The 22,523-nt window shown below is 45.7% G+C and overlaps 1 protein-coding gene across 7 annotated transcripts; it reads left to right on the top strand.

Moving 5' to 3' along the window:
* The first annotated feature begins 1,239 nt into the window (after nt 1–1,239).
* Nucleotides 1,240–19,553, top strand: LOC109869928 (sentrin-specific protease 7). 7 transcript variants are annotated; one of them, XM_020460244.2, is made up of 23 exons: nt 1,240–1,576; nt 3,114–3,271; nt 3,394–3,465; nt 3,690–3,805; nt 6,032–6,283; nt 6,508–6,593; nt 6,909–7,057; nt 7,206–7,584; nt 8,860–8,990; nt 10,774–10,905; nt 11,593–11,626; nt 11,866–12,090; nt 13,947–14,356; nt 14,502–14,632; nt 15,245–15,361; nt 15,492–15,611; nt 15,721–15,813; nt 15,891–16,108; nt 16,548–16,603; nt 16,710–16,753; nt 16,842–16,910; nt 16,987–17,137; nt 17,393–19,553. In XM_020460244.2, the coding sequence occupies exons 2-23, from the start codon at nt 3,203–3,205 to the stop codon at nt 17,555–17,557; spliced, it is 3,219 nt and encodes a 1,072-aa protein (XP_020315833.1). In that variant the 5' UTR covers nt 1,240–1,576; nt 3,114–3,202; the 3' UTR covers nt 17,558–19,553. The 7 variants fall into 7 exon arrangements, 5 of the variants coding, with proteins under 5 accessions (XP_020315833.1, XP_020315856.1, XP_020315842.1 ...); XM_020460267.2 differs by having other exon boundaries at nt 3,114–3,256; XM_020460253.2 differs by having other exon boundaries at nt 1,240–1,440.
* Nucleotides 19,554–22,523: the final 2,970 nt, after the last annotated feature.

The following is a 22,523-nucleotide window of genomic DNA, read 5'->3' on the forward strand; positions in this document are numbered from 1 at the left end:
TGCAGTGTCACTGAGATGAGCCATCATGATGTAACACATCCCATCCTTCCCAGGAGATGTTACCCCAACTTTAGCTAATGCTCTCTTCATCTCAGCCAATGTAAAAGGGGCATTCAATGCATCCACCACCATCTCTCTCTGATCCAGGAGAGAGATGGTTCTTCTCGGACATCCTCTTTCCCACGTTGCCCCTCTTCTGTCAGATTTTTTGAGCTGTGCACCTTCACAAATGCCTGGGCTGACATCTCTGCCTTCTCATTATCTCTCACTGCAATCTCCCCACTTTTCAGCCCAGGGAGATCCAAATCTCATCTGACCCCACTCATCCTCTTAATCATCCCCCATACCGCTCCCACAGGAGTGGTCCTGCCTATTTTTCCACAGAACCGGCGCAAATACATCCTCTTAATCATCACCCATACCTCTCCCACAGGAGTGGTTCTACCTATGTTCCCACAGAACCGGCGCCAACACTCCCTCTTAGCTGTCCTAATGATCCCCCTTACTACTGCTTGTGCTTGTTTATACTGAATCAGGCGCTGGTAATTATGGCACCTTTTCAACATTCTGAAAGCAATGTTCCTACAGTTCAATGCTTCTCTACACTCATCAGTCCACCAAGGAGCCGAGTTACTCTTTCTCCCCCTTGTACCCATAGGAATCACCTGCCTTCATCTGAATTGAGATCAACCTGAGATGGCTCCTGTTCACTCAACTCCTCATCATCACTACTCTCCTCTGACAAGTCCTGCGAAGGCTCCACAGTCTTGGATTAATTTCCAAATAGGCTTTCTCCAACGACCCATGGCAGAGTTTAAGCACAGATAGAACAATGAGACCGATATTTGGTTGGCGTTTCCACTTACTACCAAATATGATGGTGAGAGGAAGCACAGTGGTCGGCAGTGGGGCAAGATAGATTTTGGCCGACATTCGGCAAATTTTGTAATCGATTAATCATTTGATCTCAGTACAGTTTTCTGTTTCCAAAACTAGAATATGTTACCAACAGAGTGGACTACGTTTTTTAGACTTTACCCTTTGCCAATTTTTTTAAAGATTGCGTTGTTTGGAAGGACTGCAAGGGTAAATTGAGTTATTGCACATGCGTACTTCACAGAGTAGGCGTTTCCCAACGGAAATATGCAAATATATGCTAGAACGCACCAATAGGCTCTCGCTATCTCGTGCTTGGCTCTGCCCACCTTGCTTATTCTGCCCACTCTGAATTAATTTTCTCCCATTGGAAATGACAGGCTGTGGTCTATCTTGGGTTAGTTATAAAAAATCTTTGGTTTAAGTGCCTTCAAAAATATGCCATTATTATTCATCTCTATAGGCACTAAAGCGGCCAGATCGTACACTTCCGGAAACACCAGGATGTTCTTCTGTCCAGGAAAAGCGTGAAAATATCTACAACCTGTGCGAACAACGCAACGTGTAGGTATTTAGGATTTTATAGGCGTTCCAGTTAATCAGCGAGATGATTTGGAGTGTACGGTAGCTGTTTACATTGCCCTTATCCTCGCTCTTTGGTCACGTTTGTGTATGTTGCACTAACTCGCTGTATTATTGAGTAAGTATGAGAATCGGGAACAAAAGTTGATGTCTGCTAGTGAGCTAGCTAAATTAGCTAGCTAGGCAGGTTTTGCCAGGTTTTATTAGGTAGCGTGTCTGTGCATAGCTGGATAATATTGTAGAATGTCAAAGGGCACACACGAAGAGAAGCATTGCATGAGCAGTATTTCACTTCAGTGAAATGCAAATGATTAGCGACCTGAGGGCTAGCTAGAAATTGGTAGTAGCACAGCATGCAAATTCAGAAAATAAATGTGCACCAGCACCACCCGTGACAAGATGCTGCCATTCATGTGTCGCTATTACAAGCTTATAAACAATGGTTTTATTTTTTCCTGGCAAAAGCATTAAGTTCAAAGTACAGAATAAAATAATAGCTCTTGCATGTACCTAATGATGTTACAGTCACCAATGTACACTATATCTACAAAGTATGTGGACACCCCTTCAAATTAGTGGATTCCGCTATTTCAGCCACTCAGGTTGCTGACAGGCGTATAAAATCGAGCACGCAGCTATGGAATCTCCATAGACAAACATTGGCAATAGAATGGCCTTTCAACGTGGCACGTCATAGGATGCCACCTTTCCAACAAGTCAGTTTGTCAAATTTCTGCCCTGCTAAAGCTGCCTCGGCCAACTGTAAGTTGTCCTAGGTTGCAACACTCCCTACCGAGTTCCAAACTGCCTCAGGAAGCAAAGTCAGCACAATAACTGTTAGACGGGAGCTTCATGAAATGGGTTTCCATGGCCGAGCAGCCTCACACAAGCCTAAGATCACCATGCACAATACCAAGCATCTGCTGAAGTGGTGTAAAGTTTGTAGCCATTGGACTCCGGTACAGTGGAAACGCTACAGACTTCACCATTTGGCAGTCCAACAGACAGATCTGGGTTTGGCGGATGCCAGGAGAACGCTACCTGCACCAATGCATAATGCTAGTTTTGTGGAGGAGGAATAATGGTCTGGGGCTATTTTTCATGGTTCGGGCTAGGCCCCTTAGTTCCATTGAAGGGAAATATTAACGCTACAGCATACAATGACATTCTAGACGATTTTGTGCTTCCAACTTTGTGGCAACAGTTTGGAGAAGGCCCTTTCCTGTTTCAGCATGACAGTGCACAAAGCGAGGTCCATACAGAATTGGTTTGGCGAGAACTTGACTAGCCTGCATGGAGCCCTGACCTCAACCCCATCGAACACCTTTGGGGTGAATTGGAACGCCGTCTGCGAGCCAGACCTAATCGCCCAAAATCAGTGCCGACCTCACCAATGCTCTTGTGGCTGAATGGAATCAAGTCCCCACAGCGTTGTTCCAACGTCTAGTGGAAAGTCTTCCCAGAAGAGTGGAGGCTGTTATAGCAGCAAAGGGGGGGATCAACTCCATATTAATGCTAATGATTTTGTAATGAGATGTTCAGCTAGCAGGTGTCCACATACTTTTGATCATGTAGTGTATGTGTGATTGTGCGCTTGTAAACTGACAGGTACGAAAGTGAATGTATACTGTACATATCATGTGTGTCTGCTGCAGAGCTTGTTGGCTGCGTCACCATCGCTGCCTGGATTGGTCACAGGAGGCCCTGGAGAAGGAGTGGCCTGAGGTCAAGCCCTAAAGCACCTATGGTCATGATGGACCATAAGAGAGCACTCACCATTTCACTGGCCGTTGACAAGGTGGATAACTCTCAAGTATGTCTGGCCTGCCTGGCTATATTAGTCCATTGGGATTCCTAGTCTTTTTCTCAGCCACTATGCAATTACTATAATCAACAACAGTGAGCATTTTAACAGTACCCCATTCTGCTTTTAAGATGGGAAGTCCACTAAAAATTCCCAAGATCCTTCTTTCTTCAGAGTTGAGATGTGGGAATGAAGAGTCACAGGTAAATGTTATTCTCTACAGGTCACCTTTCTCTTTCTTTTCATTTTTTTAATTTTTTTACCCCTGTGGCCTCCCTACGAAGTGTACAACACACGCATCCACTCAAATATTAAAATGATAGAAAAGTAATTAAATGACAGATTGCGTATTTAACCTTGTTCCCTGAGGTTTTGTTATTGTGATCTGGGTAGTGGGTCAGTACCTCTACCTCCATTTCTCCAACAGATTCACTGGACCCAGATTGCTGGAAACGGAATCAAACTCCAAAAGTCTTGTCAGCAGAATGGATCCATCTCTTTGGATCACGGCCAAGCGGCTTTAGCCCAAGCGGCAATGAACTGGTGAGGAGCAGTATTTATGGAGCCACAGGTGGAGTTATGTTAGGAAGCAAACCTAATTAGTCTGGTTAGGTTAGACTTGTTGACGGTTCATAGATGATCTTGCTCCATAACACGGTCAGTTATTAAAGCTGCAATATGTCACTCTTTGGGCGACCTGACCAAATTCACATAGAAATATGTTATAGATCTGTCTTTCTCATTGAAATGAACTCTAAGAAGCAGTAGATTTCTTCTTTGTACGCCATTTCTATGCTTCCTGTTCTGAAGTTTAGTTTTTGCGTCTTACTTTTGGTTTTGTACACCAGCTTCAAACAGCTGAAAATACAATATTTTTGGTTCTGGAAAATATATTTCACAGCGGTTTAGATTGTACAATAATTTTCTACACCATACTTGCTTGTTTTGTCACAAACTGAAATTAGAATTTTAGCAACCAGGAAATGGCGGGGCGATTTCTGCATAGTATATCTTTGAGACAGCCTTTGTCTTTATCTGTGAATTTATTCGGTCCATTTGTACGGTAAGGACGAATTAATCCACTGTGTCATTGAGTGCAGTTTTCCGAACATTCACCAGATGGAGCTCTTACCCTAAGCACTTTTCTCAGGTACAGTACATTCAGAAAGTGTTCAAACCCCTTGACTTTTTCCACATTTTGTTATGTTACAGCCTTATTATAAAATTGAGTAAATAGTCCCCCTCCCCTCACCAATGTATACACAATACCCCATAATGACAAAGCAACAGGTTTTTAGAAACCTTTGCAAAATTATTAAAAGTAAAAAATGGAAATATCACATTTGCATAAGTATTCAGACCCTTTACTCAGTACTTTGTTGAAGCACCTTTGACAGCGATTACAGCCTCGAGTCATCTTGGGTATGATGCTACAAGCTTGGCACACCTGTATTTGAGGAGTTTCTCCCATTCTTCTCTGCAGATCCTCTCAAGCTCTGTCAGGTTGGATGGGGAGCGTCGCTGCACAGCTATTTTCAGGTCACTCCAGAGATGTTTGATCAGGTTCAAGTCCGGGTTCTGCCTGGGCCACTCAAGGACATTTAGAAACTTGTCCCAAAACCACTAATGTGTTGTCTTGGCTGTGTGCTTAGGGTTGTTGTCCTGTTGGAAGGTGAACCTTTGCCCCCAGTCTTGGGTCCTGAGTGCTCTGGAGCAGGTTTTCATCAAGGATCTCTTTGTACTTTGCTCTGTTCGTCTTTCCCTCAATCCTCACTAGTCTCCCTGTCCCTGCAGCTGAAAAACATCCCCACAGCATGATGCTGCCACCATCATGATTCACCATATGGATGGTGCCAGGTTTCCTTTCTCCTAGACTGGGAGGATACTCAGTCTAGGAGAAAGAGTTAAATATCAGTGCTTGTGTGAAATGTGTTTTGTCTGAATCCAGCTGTACAGAACCTTTGGGAAGAATTAAACTTGGTTAAGCTTCTCTAGTGTCCGTGAGTTATTTACTCTGAAAATTAAAACCTAACACAGGTGACTACCTCATGAAGCTGGTTGAGAGAATGCCAAGAGTGTGCAAAGCTGTCATCAAGGCAAAGGATGGCTACTTTGAAGAATCTCAAATATAACATATATTTAGATTTGTGTAACACTTTTTTGGTTACTACATGATTCCATATGTGTTATATCATAGTGTTGATGTTTTCGCTATTATTCTACGATGTAGGACATAGTAAAAATAAAGAAACCCTGGAATGAGTAGGTGTGTCAACTTTTGACTGGTACTGTATGTAAATAAGGTATTTAAATTTTTTAAAACATTGCAATCATTTCTAAAAACCTGTTTTCACTTTGTCGTTATGGGGTATTGTGTGTAGATTGATGCTACATGTTTTATTTAATCCATTTTAGAATAAGGTTGTAACGTAACAAAATGTGTAAAAGGTCAAGGCGTCTGAGTGCTTTCCGAATGCAGTGTACCTGACAGGGTACCCCCACTACTGATACTGTTGAGCTATAGCTGCAGCGACAGTGCTTATCTTTATCATACACACACACTGCCTGGTCCTATCAACCCCATTCCATCTGTCTGTCCCTCCCCCCTATAATCTCACGTGTCATTTCCCTATTGGTTAACTTTAAAAGAGATGACCCAGAATGGCCATCAAGATATTACATTTAAGTCCTTTAACAGATGCTTGTCACGATGACACAAATGGGTCGTAGGGATCTAAAGATTCTGACTGGTTCTGTTCCTTCCTTCAGCACGCAGCTCCAGTTGGTCCTCACGGACGTCCTGAAGACGGAACAGGGGCAGGCCTACCTAGACAGGAAGCTGCGTGGCAAGATGACAGGAACTGGAGAGAGGAAAAGAGAGTCACCGATGGGGAGCGGGCAAAGGAGGGTGTCTCAGAGTAGCAGAGAGGGGAGGGAGGATTGTAGAGATTTTATAGCACACAGAAAGAGACCCCATGACCACCCCACTCCCACCTCGACCCCGACCCGCAAGGAGAGGAGGTAATGCTTGGTTAAATGTTGCTGAATTCAGCTTGGCTGTTTGAGAGGGGACGCTGTATGCAGATTAATTTCTGTAGATGATTACAGTGGAGTCTGTTAAGTGTAGGGAACATGTCTTCCTTTTTAGGATGCCAGTGAACGATTTAAGAGTTAAAACACAGCACAAGGTCAGCATGCAGTGGAATAATAGTTTTTCTATGACTTTTTCTTTCTCTCTTGTTTAGGTCACACCACAGAGGGGGGTCAGAGGAAGACGAGGAGGTGAAGGAACTTTTAATAGGAGAGGAAAACATCAAAGACCAGAGATGCAGTGAGTCCGCCATCACACACACACACACACACTCCCCCTGCTACTGCGTTCCCTATCTCCCCCTTTCTGAGGGTTTTCCTTATTGGAAAGGATCTATAATATTCCTGTCCTCAATCCTGCTGTAAAGTAACAAACTCTTTTACCTTTATAGAGCAAAAACAAAGACCTGCTGAATGTGCTTTTCATCTCTTGCTAACACACACAGGCAAAGTTGATTTAATTCTATGTTACGGTCATTTGTTTTCCCATATCTGCTGCACTACTTTCTGGAGAGTAGTAACACGTTTATTGTTTCACCGTCTCTCTCCTCTGCAGACAGTAGTGTGTCAGGGAGGCACAGTTCACGGGAACCCCTGGAGGAGGTGACCTTTACTGAGGGGGACATGCACCAGGAAAAGCCTTACCCACAATCCACCAGGACTAGGAAGGCAGATTCAGGTTCAAGCGAATCCACACATGTTGAGGTAGAGTCTTCGGGTAGAAGTTACTTAAATACTGATATTAAAGTTGACTGACTTTAAGGCTGAAGCCAAGAACCTGCAAGCTGCTAACCAAACCATTAGACAACCTGCCCTGGGGCTAAAGTAACACCCTATCTCTCTTTGTTTCTAGAGGGAGAGTTGGAGGAGGGAGTCTGGGCTCTACAGTAATGGACAGGTGAATGATGGAGTGGCAGAGGGCTTGACCACAGACGCCTCCAGGAGCTCCAGAGGGAGCATGCTGCACCTCTCCAGGGAGGCCAGAGGCGGGGGAGGACTACCCCCCAAACAGCTGTGTCTGGGGGGGACGGGGGGCATAGACACTAATGTAGCATCCATAGAAGTAGAGGTGGACCCCTCAAACTTTGACGGGACCCCGATGGTAGTCACTGTGGGGGAAGACAGGGAAGTTGCCATCTCCTCTAACCCCAGCTGTGGAGGGGTTAATGAGAGGAGAGGAACCCTGTCCTCCAGCCAGGATAGGATGCCCAAACTCAGTCCTGTTGAACCCAGTGAGTATAGAGCTACGTATAGGCTATCATATTGTACACTGCATATCTGCACTCCTGGTGTGTCTAGCTTTGTGTGTGTGTGTGTGTGTGAGATCCCCACCCTTCCCTCCTCCTGGAATAGCGTCATCATAATATAGTCTATTTCTCTGCCTACGGGCACCGACCCTAACATGCTGACCATGCCACTCACGTTGCAAAATAAATGTACACATACATGTTATTCAATCATTGCACCCACACTGCTCGCGAGCGTCTGCGTAGCCTGGCGCTAAAATAGAACGCACCTTAAAGTTGGTTGCTAATCTCCATATAGTCCAAAGAAGAAGGTTAGCTAAATTGCCATAAATGTTTAATGCTTATCGACCTGTCCCCAAATGAATATAGTTGGTTCAGATTTTTTAAACCTGCGTGTCCTGATGGTGTCTGGTGTGGGTGGACAATATCAACATGCGAGTTGTCTGGTCAGCATGTAACTCTGAACCAACTATATTCATTTGGGGACAGGTCGAAAAGCATTAAACATTTATGGCAATTTATCCAGCTAGCTTGCTGTTTCTAACAAATTTGTTGTGGAATATAAACATTAGGTTGTTATTTTACCTGAAATGCACAAGGTCCTCTACTCCGACAACGAATCCACAGATAAAATGTTAAATCGAGTTTACTAGAAACAATATCTCCTTCAGTCTTCTTCTTGGGACCTTATAACTTTAAGGTGCGTTAACACCACCAACTGAACTGGAGTGTGGACATCAGTTTATCTTTCAATCACCCACGTGGGTATATGCTCCTAAAAACCAATGAGGAGAGGCAAGACCTGCAGTGCGTCACAAATAGAACCAAGTTCTATTTTAGCGCCAGGCTGCGCAGACGCTTGCGAGCAGTGTGGTTGCAGTGATTGAATAACATGTATGTGTACATTTATTTTGCAAAGCTCGAGCCCGCGACGCGAGCGGTGTGGTCAGCATGTCAGCCCCCTCACACACAAGCACACATACTGTCTGTCTGTAACATGGACCGCTGGGTCTGTGCTTGTGACTGTCTGTGTCAGTATGCCCAGTGTGTGTTGAGTGCGTTTCTGTGACTCTGCCAGTATTGCCTTTTTAACGTTTTCATTTGTTTGTGTACAGTACATGTCTGTATGTGTCTGAAATAGCACAAGCTGTGCCTTACAACACTGGCATTGCTATGGTTACTGCCCCCCCCCCCCCCCCATTATAATTAGGCTGATATATACAGTATTCCACTGCAATGTGTTTAATGTGTGTGTTCTAGTCGTTCTCTCCAGTGATGAGGAGGTAGTCACCCCGTCCCACAGTTCAGTCCTTTGGCCACAGACTAGTGAGTGTGAGTCCCAGAGAAACCATGCTCAGGAAGACAACGTGGTGGAAGAGACAGACTTTCAGGTGGGCAAAAACAACTTCTACACATGACATCATAAAGGACAGAATAGGGGGATCTCGCAATGGATGCAGCAAAGAGATCAATCGAATTCTACTAAAACATTGGAAAATCCATGGCAATGCCACTCAGGTGTCCCCCCTGAGTGGCATACCCATACTACAACCAACTTTAAGGTGCATTCTATTTTAGCGCAGGCTACGCAGACGCTCGCGAGCAGTGTGGGTGCAATGATTGAATAACATGTATGTGTACATTTATTTTGCAACGTGAGCGTGGGGGAAAGATTAAGAATGTCCTCATTGCCCCCATCAAAATGAACTTAGGCTACATTTATGCTATTGCTTATATGTGCATTTCACACTATTTTGGTTGCAATACTATGCTTGTATGGAGGTAAACCCCAATACATGTTCTGTTATCATCACCAATCAACTGCATTACACTTAAAAACATCTTCAAGTACCACCACCAATTTCTATATGCTACCAGCTTATATGAACAGGAGTTACGATATAGCAGACATTTTTCTAACCCCGGAAAAAAAATATCCCGAATTTTATGCAGCAAACAAAGCCAAATATATCCAAATCAGATTTTAGTAATCACCTGTTAGAACACACAAATCATGACATATTTGACAAATATCCACTTTGTGCACCAATGACATTCTTTCCCCCACGGTCTGCGTTCCATTGACCTCTTTACTGCATGTATGGATGACATCACAAAGGGCAGAACAGGGGGAGCTCACAATGGATGACATCACAAAGGGCAGAACAGGGGGAGCTCACAATGGATGACGTCACAAAGGGCAGAACAGGTGAGCTCACAATGGATGACATCACAAAGGGCAGAACAGGGGGAGCTCACAATAGATGACGTCACAAAGGGCAGAACAGGGGGAGCTCACAATGAATGACATCACAAAGGGCAGAACAGGGGGAGCTCACAATGGATGACGTCACAAAGGGCAGAACAGGTGAGCTCACAATGGATGACGTCACAAAGGGCAGAACAGGTGAGCTCACAATGGATGACGTCACAAAGGGCAGAACAGGTGAGCTCACAATGGATGACATCACAAAGGGCAGAACAGGGGGAGCTCACAATGGATGACGTCACAAAGGGCAGAACAGGGGGAGCTCACAATGGATGACATCACAAAGGGCAGAACAGGTGAGCTCACAATGGATGACATCACAAAGGGCAGAACAGGTGAGCTCACAATAGATGACATCACAAAGGGTTGGGAACTGGGCAGATTCTGTGACATTACAAAGGGCCTGGAAAAGCCCGCAGGGGTGGGATGTCACAAAGAAAAGCACAGAGGGGTGGGATGTCACAAAGGGATCTGGGTAGAGGCAGGTAGGGGGAAAAGGGACAGTGTTTCATGATTAGACTGGCCCTAGGAGGCAGAACCACCATCTGCTGCCTGTCAGGCTTTATAGGCCAGAGTGGGGATACTGTAGCTCCCACGTACTGCAGTCAGCCAAAACATAGGAGGACAAGCCAAATGCCTTCTGCTGCACTACATACAAGTGAACACACATCATTTAAACCTATCTGTTGATTAACTAAGTCTCTCACACGAACCCCTTCTATGCCTCATTGCTTATCTGGATTCTAAAGTGTCCTCGTTATCAGAAAGCATGTTGGTTGTGTGCTTGCATGCATGCACACGTGTGTTTGTGTGTGTCATTCATCAATATGTGTGTGTTTTGCTCATCAATGTGTGTGTTACTCATCTGTGTGTGTGTTACTCATCTGTGTGTGTGTGTGTTCCAGGTGATGCCTGTGGTGGTGACAGGGTTTGGGGTGGCCAGGTTCCCCAGCACTGAGGACTCTGAGGGTATGGTCCTACCCTTCTCTGCCCTGCACTGTGGGGGGGTCCGAGGGGAGTCCAGCGGAAACCTCATGGTAAGGTTCTGTTCAAATCAAATGTATTTATATAGCCCTTCGTACATCAGCTGATATCTCAAAGTGCTGTACAGAAACCCAGCCTAAAACCCCAAACAGCAAGCAATGCAGGTGTAGAAGCATGGTGGCTAGGAAAAACTCCCTAGAAAGGCCAAAACCTAGGAAGAAACGTAGAGAGGAACCAGGCTATGTGGGGTGGCCAGTCCTCTTCTGGCTGTGCCGGGTGGAGATTATAACAGAACATGGCCAAGATGTTCAAATGTTCATAAATGACCAGCATGGTCGAATAATAATAAGGCAGAACAGTTGAAACTGGAGCAGCAGCACGGCCAGGTGGACTGGGGACAGCAAGGAGTCATCATGTCAGGTAGTCCTGGGGCATGGTCCTAGGGCTCAGGTCCTCCGAGAGCGAGAAAGAAGGAGAGAATTAGAGAACGCACACTTAGATTCACACAGGACACCGAATAGGACAGGAGAAGTACTCCAGATATAACAAACTGACCCTAGCCCCCCGACACATAAACTACTGCAGCATAAATACTGGAGGCTGAGACAGGAGGGGTCAGGAGACACTGTGGCCCCATCCGAGGACACTGCTCCAACTGGAGAATGGGTGCAGTACATTCTAGAATAGGCATGCAATACAGTGGTTATGTGACATGGGGCCCTTTCTTTCGTCCTTTGCAGATCACAAACCACAGAATCATCATACCAATTAAAGGTAACCAGCACCCCTGGACTTTGCTTGTGTTCTCACCACACCATTGACCATACAGTCCTGGTCCTCTATTTAAACTTGAATCATTAATCGTTTTCAATTATTACTTGGTCCAACCTGAACATGACCGCGTGCGGTCGCTAGCCCATCTGTGCCCTGTCTGTGACCCAGGGCAGGCGGTGGTGTGGGGTGGTGGCCTAGATTGTTGACCCCTCTCTCCCCTCTGTCGCCTGCCCCCTCAGGCCAGGTAGATGTGATGGTGACTGTGGAGCGCTGTCAGCTGTGGAAGTACAGCATCTGGGACAGGGAGGAGCTACAGGAGAGAGGGCTGGGGTGTGAGGTCAAGGGAGAGATGGGGCAGCCTCCCCCCGCCCTCCTCCTCCTCTACGTGTCAGACGCCCAGGCAGTCGCCGTTCAAGAAGACCTGAGGGAGCTGTCAATCAAACAGGCCTTAGAACCACCCACTGGTGAGAGCCTGCCTTTGGAACCAAATTGTGTGTTAGTGTTGCACTGTATACCAAAACTTTTTCGATAGTAGAACATGAAAAAAATGGTCCGGTACGAGAATCGTCAGTCACAATGTGTCTCACATCATCTACTGATTGAGAAAGGATCAAGCGTGTCAGCGTAGCCCATGTCCCCTGATAATGCACAGTGCATGTTCCCCTCTCATACTGACTCTAGTCTGACCTGAGGAACCACTGGGAGTCTGGACTGTATCATGTTATCTCCTCTCTCATACTGACTCTAGTCTGTCCTGAGGAACCACTGGGAGTCTGGACTGTATCATGTTATCTCCTCTCTCATACTGACCCTAGTCTGTCCTGAGGAACCACTGGGAGTCTGGACTGTATCATGTTATCTCCTCTCTCATACTGACTCTAGTCTGTCCTGAGGAACAACTGGGAGTCTGGACTGTATCATGTTATCTCCCCTCTCATACTGACTCTAGTCTGGACTGTATCATGTTATCTCCTCTCTCATACTGACTCTAGTCTGTCCTGAGGAACCACTGGGAGTCTGGACTGTATCATGTTATCTCCTCTCTCATACTGACTCTAGTCTGTCCTGAGGAACCACTGGGAGTCTGGACTGTATCATGTTATCTCCTCTCTCATACTGACTCTAGTCTGGACTGTATCATGTTATCTCCTCTCTCATACTGACTCTAGTCTGGACTGTATCATGTTATCTCCTCTTTCATACTGACTCTAGTCTGTCCTGAGGAACCACTGGGAGTCTGGACTGTATCATGTTATCTCCTCTCTCATACTGACTCTAGTCTGTCCTGAGGAACCACTGGGAGTCTGGACTGTATCATGTTATCTCCTCTCTCATACTGACTCTAGTCTGTCCTGAGGAACCACTGGGAGTCTGGACTGTATCATGTTATCTCCTCTCTCATACTGACTCTAGTCTGTCCTGAGGAACAACTGGGAGTCTGGACTGTGTCATGTTATCTCCTCTCTCATACTGACTCTAGTCTGTCCTGAGGAACAACTGGGAGTCTGGACTGTATCATGTTATCTCCTCTCTCATACTGACTCTAGTCTGTCCTGAGGAACCACTGGGAGTCTGGACTGTATCATGTTATCTCCTCTCATGCTGCACAGAAGTTAACACACTTGAGTAATGCAACACAGCATGTAGAAATGTTGAAACTGTTCACCAAACAATGTCCATTAAAGGCTAGAACACTTGCAGGAAGATACTGCTAGCATCCAGATTTGTAGGCTAACTTTTCTTGCTGAACTAACAGCGGAAGCTAATGTCAGTTCACTACCCTAGAACCATAACGCAAAATATACTGATTTCAAAGCTGATTGTCGCCAAAAACCACATTCAATGTCAGAAACGTTGTTCATTCACATCTTTCCTGTCTCTCTCACTGTGTGTGTGTGAGTGACATCATTAGGTCTTAGAGACGCACTCTTTCATAAAAGAAGACATTGCTTCGTCTATGCAAATGTTGTTGATCAGTAGAGTAAAATAAGTCCATTCAATGATGACCGTTTATGTTATGTGCTGAGATTGATTGTATAGTTGATTCATTAATGCATACATGGCTGAATATGAAAAATGGACGTCAAACATTTCAAGTGTGATATTGAAGTCTACAGATCGTCTGGAATAAGTGCCCTTCTAAAACGTCAGCTTCTTTTTTGCAGTGTTGTTGTTGTTTTGGTATCGTGATACTAAACCTGGTATCAAAGTCAAAATTCTGGTCTTGTGACAACACTAGTATGTGGGTAGGTGGGTGTTTGCTCAAGTGGGTGTATGCCCATGTGTGTGTGTGTGTGTGTGTGTGTGTGTGCGCTCATAGGCCAGGCCAGTCCCTTCCTCCTGCTGACTCTGCATGCCCCTCTGGAGGGGGTGGAAGGGGCTCTACTTCGCTCCATCCTCGACATCATCTGTCTCAACAACGTCGACGCTGCATGTCTCTGGGGGAACGCTCCCATCAACGAGGCGCTGGACCTCCACAGTCCCCTCCTGTCATTGGATGACAGTCTGGCGCTGATCGGTAGAACCGGACTAGACCACCAGCTGCTCTCCCTACTGGGACAGAACAATGCCGAGCCTGTCACAGAACCCGACCAAGACAGAGACACACCTGGGCCAAATCTGGACACTGTGGAGGGAGAGTCACAGACACCACCGGAGACAGAGGTACAGGCAGAGCAACAGACAGAGGAGGAGGAGCAGAGGGAGGCAGAGAGCGTACCCCTCGCTGAGGTTGGTAGTACTGTGTGTGTGTGTGTTTGGGTGTGGAGACGGATGTCATCAAGCTCAACCATAACAAACCCTAAGCTCTACATGAAGCATCAAATGAGCAACATGGAACCTATTACACTTCCTCTGTCTTTTGTCCCCCCTCCAGGAGAGTCCAGTCCAGCCCAGACCCGTGTACACAGTGTGTCACAGCAGAACCAGAGGCTCCTACTCTGTGTTCCTGGGCCCGAAGCCAGGCTCCAACTGGACCCGATACAAGCACCAGGGCCCCACACGCAGGCAAGCTACACAACTCCCATGATTTGTTGATTCTTTGAAACAGGTGTGTTTCAAGCAGGGCTTGAACAAAAGCCTGCACACCATATTGGTCTACAGGACCAGAGATAGAGACCCTTGCTGTAGAGTAGTGGTTCCCAAACTGTGTGGTCGGCAGGGCAGGCGCAGAAAATAATAAAATAATAATAAGGAACTTAGTCCAGCATTAAACTTACTCTTGAAAGTTGTAATGTAGAATGCACAAGGTGCAATTTCTAAATTGGGTAGTGCATCGTCAGTTCCTCTTGTCATGTTAGTCATTGCATAGCTTAGAGAGCTATTTATAACTTGTCTAGATCAACTAGCACATCAGCTAACATTTCTTATCACATGGATACACATTAGACATGACAAAATGTGTGAAATTGCAGGAAATAAGCTTTGAATCTGCAAAATTCTCTCCACCAACAAGAGGGGTGTGAACAGTTTGTGTCATGAACAGTGCCTGTGCCCATAGAAATAGATGTGGGGGAGAGGGGGCCGGAGTGAAAACGTTTGGGAACCCCCTGATGTAGACAATTGTTGGTGTAGATATGTGGTTTCACTCTTAGTTATGTTCTTTCTGATACTTCTCAGGTTGATCCAGTTTCCTCCACCGCCTTCCAAAGGAGGGATCGCCGTGACAACAGAAGATCTGGAGTGCCTTGACAACGGCCAGTTTCTGAATGATGTCATCATCGACTTCTACCTCAAGTGAGTGACATCGTCAGTTCGGTGCATGGAGGACAGTTTCAACAACATGGAGGACAGTTTCAACAATATGGAGGACAGTTTCAACAACATGGAGGACAGTTTCAACCTGTGCATGTCTCTGTCCCAACAGGTATCTGCTTCTGGAGAGGGTTCCGCAGGATGTGGCTGATCGCGCTCACGTCTTCAGCAGCTTCTTCTACAAGCAGCTCACTCGCCGAGACAATGCCAGTGAGGACAGTACCAGCGTCTCGTAAGTGTGTGTGTGTCTATTGCAGTTGATCAATTATGGATTTGTATCTTTGTTTTGTGTGTTTTTGTTTGTATGTGTTTGTCTCTTGACGTGTGTTGTCTGTCCCCAGAGCGCAGCGGAGGCGGCATCAGCGGGTGAAGACATGGACACGACATGTGGACATCTTCCAGAAAGACTTCCTGTTTGTGCCTGTCAATCAGGAGTGAGTGACACACACACACACACACACATCAATAAATAAACTGTGTGGCTCATAGTGCTTTCTTCCTTATATGACAGAGCCCACTGGTACCTGGTGGTGATTTGCTTCCCTGGCCTGGAGGAGCCTCAGTGTGAGGAGGGGAGCAGCCCAGCCTCGCTGAGGGGAACAGGGGGAGAGAAGCCAGACGAGGCCCAGGCTGAAGAGGAGGCCTCTGGGTCCAAAAAGCTAAATGGCATCAGTGAAGTCACCCCTGAATCAATTAGCACTGACAACCAGGACAAACTGACAGTTACAGGTATGTGTGTCTGTAGTCCTCTCATCCTGTCTCTCAGGATGTTACATGTCTTTATGTCAAACTGACATAATAGTCACACATTAGTGAACATGTGCGTAGGTTTAGGAGTATAACTCTAATATATGTTTTAGATAAATACGCAGGGTGGAAAACTAGGGCTGTAGTCTGTGGGTAGGATGGAGTCAGAACCGTGAGGGGAGAGCTGCTCAGAACTCCAGTCACAGGCAGAAACACAGAATGAGGCTGGAACTCAAGAGGCTTTCATCAACAGGGTTTTTTATGATGCATTCTTTATATCACTGTGCTGCAATAACATCCACAATGACAATAGCAACAACTACAATAGGAACAGGGTTGCTGTTAGGAAATACTAGTGCTGAAGTCCTGGGATTTAGCAGGAGGAGGATAATTGCTGATCCTGCTGCTGTTTTCTCTCTAGTTTCAAATGTTGTGGTACAGAGTGAATCAGTACTCCAGCCACCTCCTGGTCCTCTGGTAAGACATCTCTCTCTTTAGGAATCTCTGTTTCTTCTCACATTCAGTTGTTTTCCTTCTCTCTCACTCTGTTGTCTCTCTTACATTCTGTCCTTCTTCTCGCTAGGACTGCACTGAGAAGACCTGTCACAGAGAGACCATCTGTAAACGGTGAGTGGATGACCACACACACACACTAAGAAGGTGTGTTCTAGAGATCTTAACTAGATGTTTATATGCACATCTCTTCTCTCCGTAGACCCTGTATTCTCATCATGAACTCCCTCAAGTTTTCCCTCCATGAGCGCGTCTTCAAACTCTTACGGGAGTGAGTCTACTATTGAATGGAATGTTGTGTGTGTGTGTGTTGTTCCCTTAATGTACCAGCTATCTCTGTGTGCCAGGTACCTGCAGTCAGAGTGGGAGCTGCGTCGGGGCTCTGTGCGCGAGTTCAGTTCTGAGCAGATGCGAGGCTCCCACTGTAAGGTCCCCCTACAGGACAACAGCAGCGACTGCGGCCTCTACCTGCTGCAGTACGTGGAGAGCTTCCTGCAGGTAACTGTACGCATGGAAGAAGAACATGCATAGGAATTCACACGCTCCCACCTGTAACCAGCCTGGTATTGAACTCTTGTCATGTCTGATCAACTCAAGACCCCGTTAACCAAAGGAACTTAAGCTTGTGTCTTCAGGTCTCAGACAAGGTTGCTCACGTGTTTCTCTTATGAGACCATACTCACCAAACACATACGCTGACATACACCTACATATAACTTTTCTATCTCTCTCTCCTACCCTTTCTCCCTTTAGGACCCTGTGGTGCACTTTGAACTCCCCCTGTGCCTAGAACGCTGGTTCCCACGGCAACAGGTGAGGAGGAAACGAGACGAGATCAGGGACCTGGTGCTACACCTGTACAGACACCAGAGGGGCACGGTGGGGAGTATAGGAAATATGGGAAATGTAGTCAGCTAGGGCATGGTGGGTAATATTATGGCTGTGACCATATCAGTATCGCAATATTTTTTCCATGGCAAAAATGAAAACACGAAGCAGACCAAACACTTTGGTCCTTTTAAAAACCTGCTGTATGTAAAATATTGTGTGCTATAGCTTGGAAAATAAATAAATGTGACTCTGGGTGACAACATGAGGATGTTTGTTTCCAACATTAGGACTGTTTTCCTGAAGAAGTTAAATCTGCTTTGTGTTTTGTTTCTTTGACATGATACTAACGAGTGTCGCGGTACTGGTATTATCTTGGCCCTAGGTAGTATAGGTAACATGGGAAATGTAGTCGGGCACAAGTGGGTAGTATAGGTAACATGGGAAATGTAGTCGGGCACGGTAAGCACCTTGGCTGCATTCCAAACCCTTAACAGACACACCCTCTCCCCTCAGCCCTCAAATTAAGTGGACACTTCTGATGACGGGTCATGACGTCTGGCAGGGCAAGGGAGGAAGGAATGAATTTTAAATGGAGCGCCCTTGCCCGGAAGTTTGTCACTCGTTTGTCCCACAACAATTGTGTTTTATATGAGCTACAGTCAATTCTGATTTTATGTCTACTTATATTAACTATATAATTATTCATATACGTCTACTGTATGATAGGGAGCAAACTAATTAGCTAACTAAGGTTAGCCTGCCAAGCTGGAACTTCTGAACTTTTTATTTCTACAATTTCCAAAAACGAACCAAACAAAAACATCATTACTTTTATGAGACGTGTTTGTGCATTAGTAGCACAATTTCTAACTTATTTACATTCGTTTTTACTCACACTTGTATGTTGACTTCTCCATATTTTGAGGTTTTAAGTTTTGGCTGAGTTTTCTTAGCGGAAGTGCAATCATCGCAAATTGAATTATGGGGCATTACAGGCCCGAAGTGAACATAATAGTACACTTGCAAACTCAATTAAAAACAAGGGCTGATGGGGCTTACGTTTTGAACTTCCCTTGTTTGGCTAATCGTTTGGAGTGAAGGCCAAGATGGTGACGGGGATTCCCCCGAGGGCATAAGACAAGATGGTGACGGGGATTCCCCCGAGGGCATAAGACAAGATGGTGATGGGGATTCCCCCGAGGGCATAAGACAAGATGGTGACGGGGATTCCCCCGAGGGCATAAGACAAGATGGTGACGGGGATTCCCCCGAGGGCATAAGACAAGATGGTGACGGGGATTCCCCCGAGGGCATAAGACAAGATGGTGACCCGAGGGCATAAGACAAGATGGTGACGGGGATTCCCCCGAGGGCATAAGACAAGATGGTGACCCGAGGGCATAAGACAAGATGGTGACGGGGATTCCCGCGAGGGCATAAGACAAGGGTAAATGGAGGAAGGTGTTTCTTTTGTGAGTTTGAAACGCAGCCCTTGAGATTCTGCTCATGCTGAGCAACCAGTACATTTACATTTCAGCCTGATATATTAAAATATTATTTACGCTTTTGTAGTTGTATCACTGGCCAGCTGGCCACCATTCAAATTACATGCAGATGTCTCATGTCAACCTGTAAATTGTCACTAACGTCAAAGGCTGTTGCATTAATGATTTAAATCTCTCCGGGGATGAATATGAAGGACTTCCTGCAGCAGCTGTAGAGTGTCTTTTGGTGCTTGTTTTAAGCTGAGGCATTAAACGGGCCTTCCACTGAAATTCAACAGTTTAAACAGGTTCTTCTTTACTTTTTCAGTGTAACATCTCTTTAGAAAGTCTGTCCCCTCTGCACCTTATAGATGGGCCCTACATCCCACCACTATAGCCTCGTTTAACATGAGATCAGACTGAACAGTCTCGCATTTATTATTTCACCTGTGTTATACTATTTATTTGTCCCCTAGGTGATTTTATTGTAACTTATGTCAGTTAGATTTTTACATGTGGATTTTGTTTCTAAAATGTACATTTTGATGAATGTGTTTTGAATATAAAATGTAATAAATACATTTGGAGTCTGAATTACAGTATTCATTTTCTGTTCATTTAACGCCAATTTTCTGACATGTTGCGTCGCCACTGTTTGTCCACACCCAGCTGGGGGTCCACTGCGCTTGGCTGATGTACCCTCAGGGTAGAACATACACACATACACACATGGATGCCGAGAGACCTAAGATTTCTGTGGAATGCTGGGGGTAGGGATTTTGTAGGATTTAGGAAAGAGACTCTGGCTTGTCCAGAAAGAACCCCTAGCCATGAGCAGTTGTTGGTCTGATTTATGTGGTGGGTGTATGGGGTATGATACTTCAACATTTTGCAAGATCGCCTGCTGTCTTGTAAGATGGTTACACAACCTCCTGGTTAGTGTGAGATCACGCTCACATTTTAACAACACTTCAGCCCGAACTGGACAGACTGAGGCCAGGGTGGGTGGATATAAATCTCCAGGAATAGTTTTGTTGCTTGCCGGGAGGTGAATGGCGATTCCAGGTCAAAGGTTAGCAATCTCAGTTTTTTTAGTGCTACTGTAGTGTTTGTGTCAGTAAGGGAACATAAGAGGAAAACCTGATTGGAAGGATGATTAGACATTGAGTTCTAAGTTCTACATGGGTTCCAACTGTCCCAATCACCCCCATTCACTGGGAGGTCCCTCTGGTCCTTATGCAGATAGACTTCCTCAAGATTCTTAGGAATTATGACCTCACTGTCTACTTTGGTGGTACCATGTTGTTGACATGAGGCTATCCAGACACCAGGCAAGGTCCCATTGTCTCTCTGAGATAGTGAAAGGCTCTATTTGGCTAAATCTCTGTTAGAGTTTAGTCCAGTGTGGGGAAAAGCTCCTGTTGATAGTCCCAGGCAGCTCTAGAGTGGGTGAACCAGATAAGAACCACAACGTTCCAAACCTCTGTTAGAACGATAAAGAACAACAAACATTAACCAATCAGAAAGAGTTAACATTCTACACTAATTTGACTCAATGATGCTTTTGTTATTCCTTTTCTAGTTTTAGTCAGTTTAGCGACAGTGGCAAGTTCATTGTATGGGGTAACCAGTCTCATACACAACAGATGTGTAGCACTCAGTGATCCATGGCAGTCATTTTGTGCCAAAACACTGTCCACATGCCAGCTATCAATGCAGGATGCTGTGCTTCTCAATTGCTTCCCAGATAGTTGTCCTGCTATGATCTCAGGTTACAGGGTAAAGAGCTCAGGGCATTACAGAGTGAGTGGGGCTATGCAGGGTATTACAGAGTGAGTGGGGCTATGCAGGGCATTACAGGGTGAGTCACCACTCCATGCACAATGGTCCTGGCTCTCTAGCTAATTGTTTGGCCCACAGCCTGGGACTATTTAGGCCCCTGAGGTGACCTGATAAGATCAGATGGGTAGCAATATAAAATATCTCCACTTTGCTCTCTGATTGGCTAGATGGAATTGCTGCCAAGTTGGCAATGGAGGTTCCAAAACAATTGCATTGTAACTAACGAGCTTATCTATGGTGAACAAATCCTCCCCAAAACCAAAGTTTTCTATATACGTTACACAGGTGATGGCCGAGTAGGTTACTGTTGTACAACAGAGTGGTTGCGTGCAACAGTAAGTGCTACAGTAAGTTGATTAGCTGAAGTTAATTTGCCTGTCCACCCACTGGGCAGCAGGTAGCCTAGCGGTTAAGAGTATTGGGCCAGTAACCGAAAGGTCGCTAGTTTGAATCCCCAAGGTGGAAAAATGAGCAGGGCAGTTAAGCCCCAACAACAACTGCTCCCTGGGTGTTGATGATGTTGATTAATTAAGGCAGCCCCCCCCCCCCCCCCCCCCCGCAACTCTCTGATTCAGAGGGGTTGGGTTTAAATACGAAAGACACATGTTGGGTTGAATGCATTCAGTTGTACAACTGACTAGGTATCCCTTTCCCATTATTAAGCTGAATTGAGGGTCATTGACCTACATTTTCTGTTATGTAACTGTTAAAGCCCCCCTGTATTTTTTAAAACTTTTTTCCAAAATGCCTAGTCTGATCCTGTGGGCTTTAGGAAACACATTTTTATATACACAGCCATGATTGGCTGATGGTCTAGAGCCCACCCCCTTACCCAGATCAACGGTCATTGGTCTATTATGATCAGATAAAATTGTGACATCATGATCTGGTCCAAAAATTCCATCCCACCTGACCAGGCTGAAATTCCAGCCATTTTTTCAAATAGTTCTTCCACAAAAAGTGCATTATCATAATCTTCTAAATTTAATAGTGTAGAAATATAATTTTAAAAACTGCGAAATCTAGTTTTAAATTGCAGTGCCCCTTGTAACCCTGAACCGCCCTTGCTGTCTCTGCCTGGCCGGTTCCCCTCTCTCCACTGGGAATCTCTGCCTCTAACCCTATTACAGGGGCTGAGTCACTGACTTACTGGTGCACTTCCATGCCGTCCCTAGGAGGGGTGCGTCACTTGAGTGGGTTGACTCGCCGATGTGGTCTCCCTGTCTGGGTTGCCCCCCCCCCCTTGGGTTGTGCCGTGGCGGAGATCTTTGTGGGCTATACTTGGCCTTGTCTCAAGATGGTAAGTTGGTGGTTGAAGATATCCCTCTTGTGGTGTGGGGGCTGTGCTTTGGCAAGGTGGGTGGGGTTATATCCTGCCTGTTTGGCTCTGTCTGGGGGTATCATCGGATGGGGCCACAGTCTCTCCTGACCCCTCCTGTCTCAGCCTCCAGTTTTTATGCTGCGGTAGTTTATGTGTTGGGGGCTAGGGTCAGTCCGTTATATCTGGAGTATTTCTCCTGTCTTATCCGGTGTCCTGTGTGAATTTAAGTATGCTCTCTAATTCTCTCTTTCTTTCTCTCTCTCGGAGGACCTGAGCCCTAGGACCATGTCCCAGGACTACCTGGCATGATGACTCCTTGCTGGAGTGCTACCCATCCCAGACCTGTTGTTTTCAACTCTCTAGAGACCGCAGGAGTGGTAGAGATACTCTCAATGATTGGCTATGA

The sequence above is a fragment of the Oncorhynchus kisutch genome, linkage group LG2, assembly GCF_002021735.2.
Source record: "Oncorhynchus kisutch isolate 150728-3 linkage group LG2, Okis_V2, whole genome shotgun sequence".
Lineage (NCBI taxonomy): Eukaryota > Metazoa > Chordata > Actinopteri > Salmoniformes > Salmonidae > Oncorhynchus > Oncorhynchus kisutch.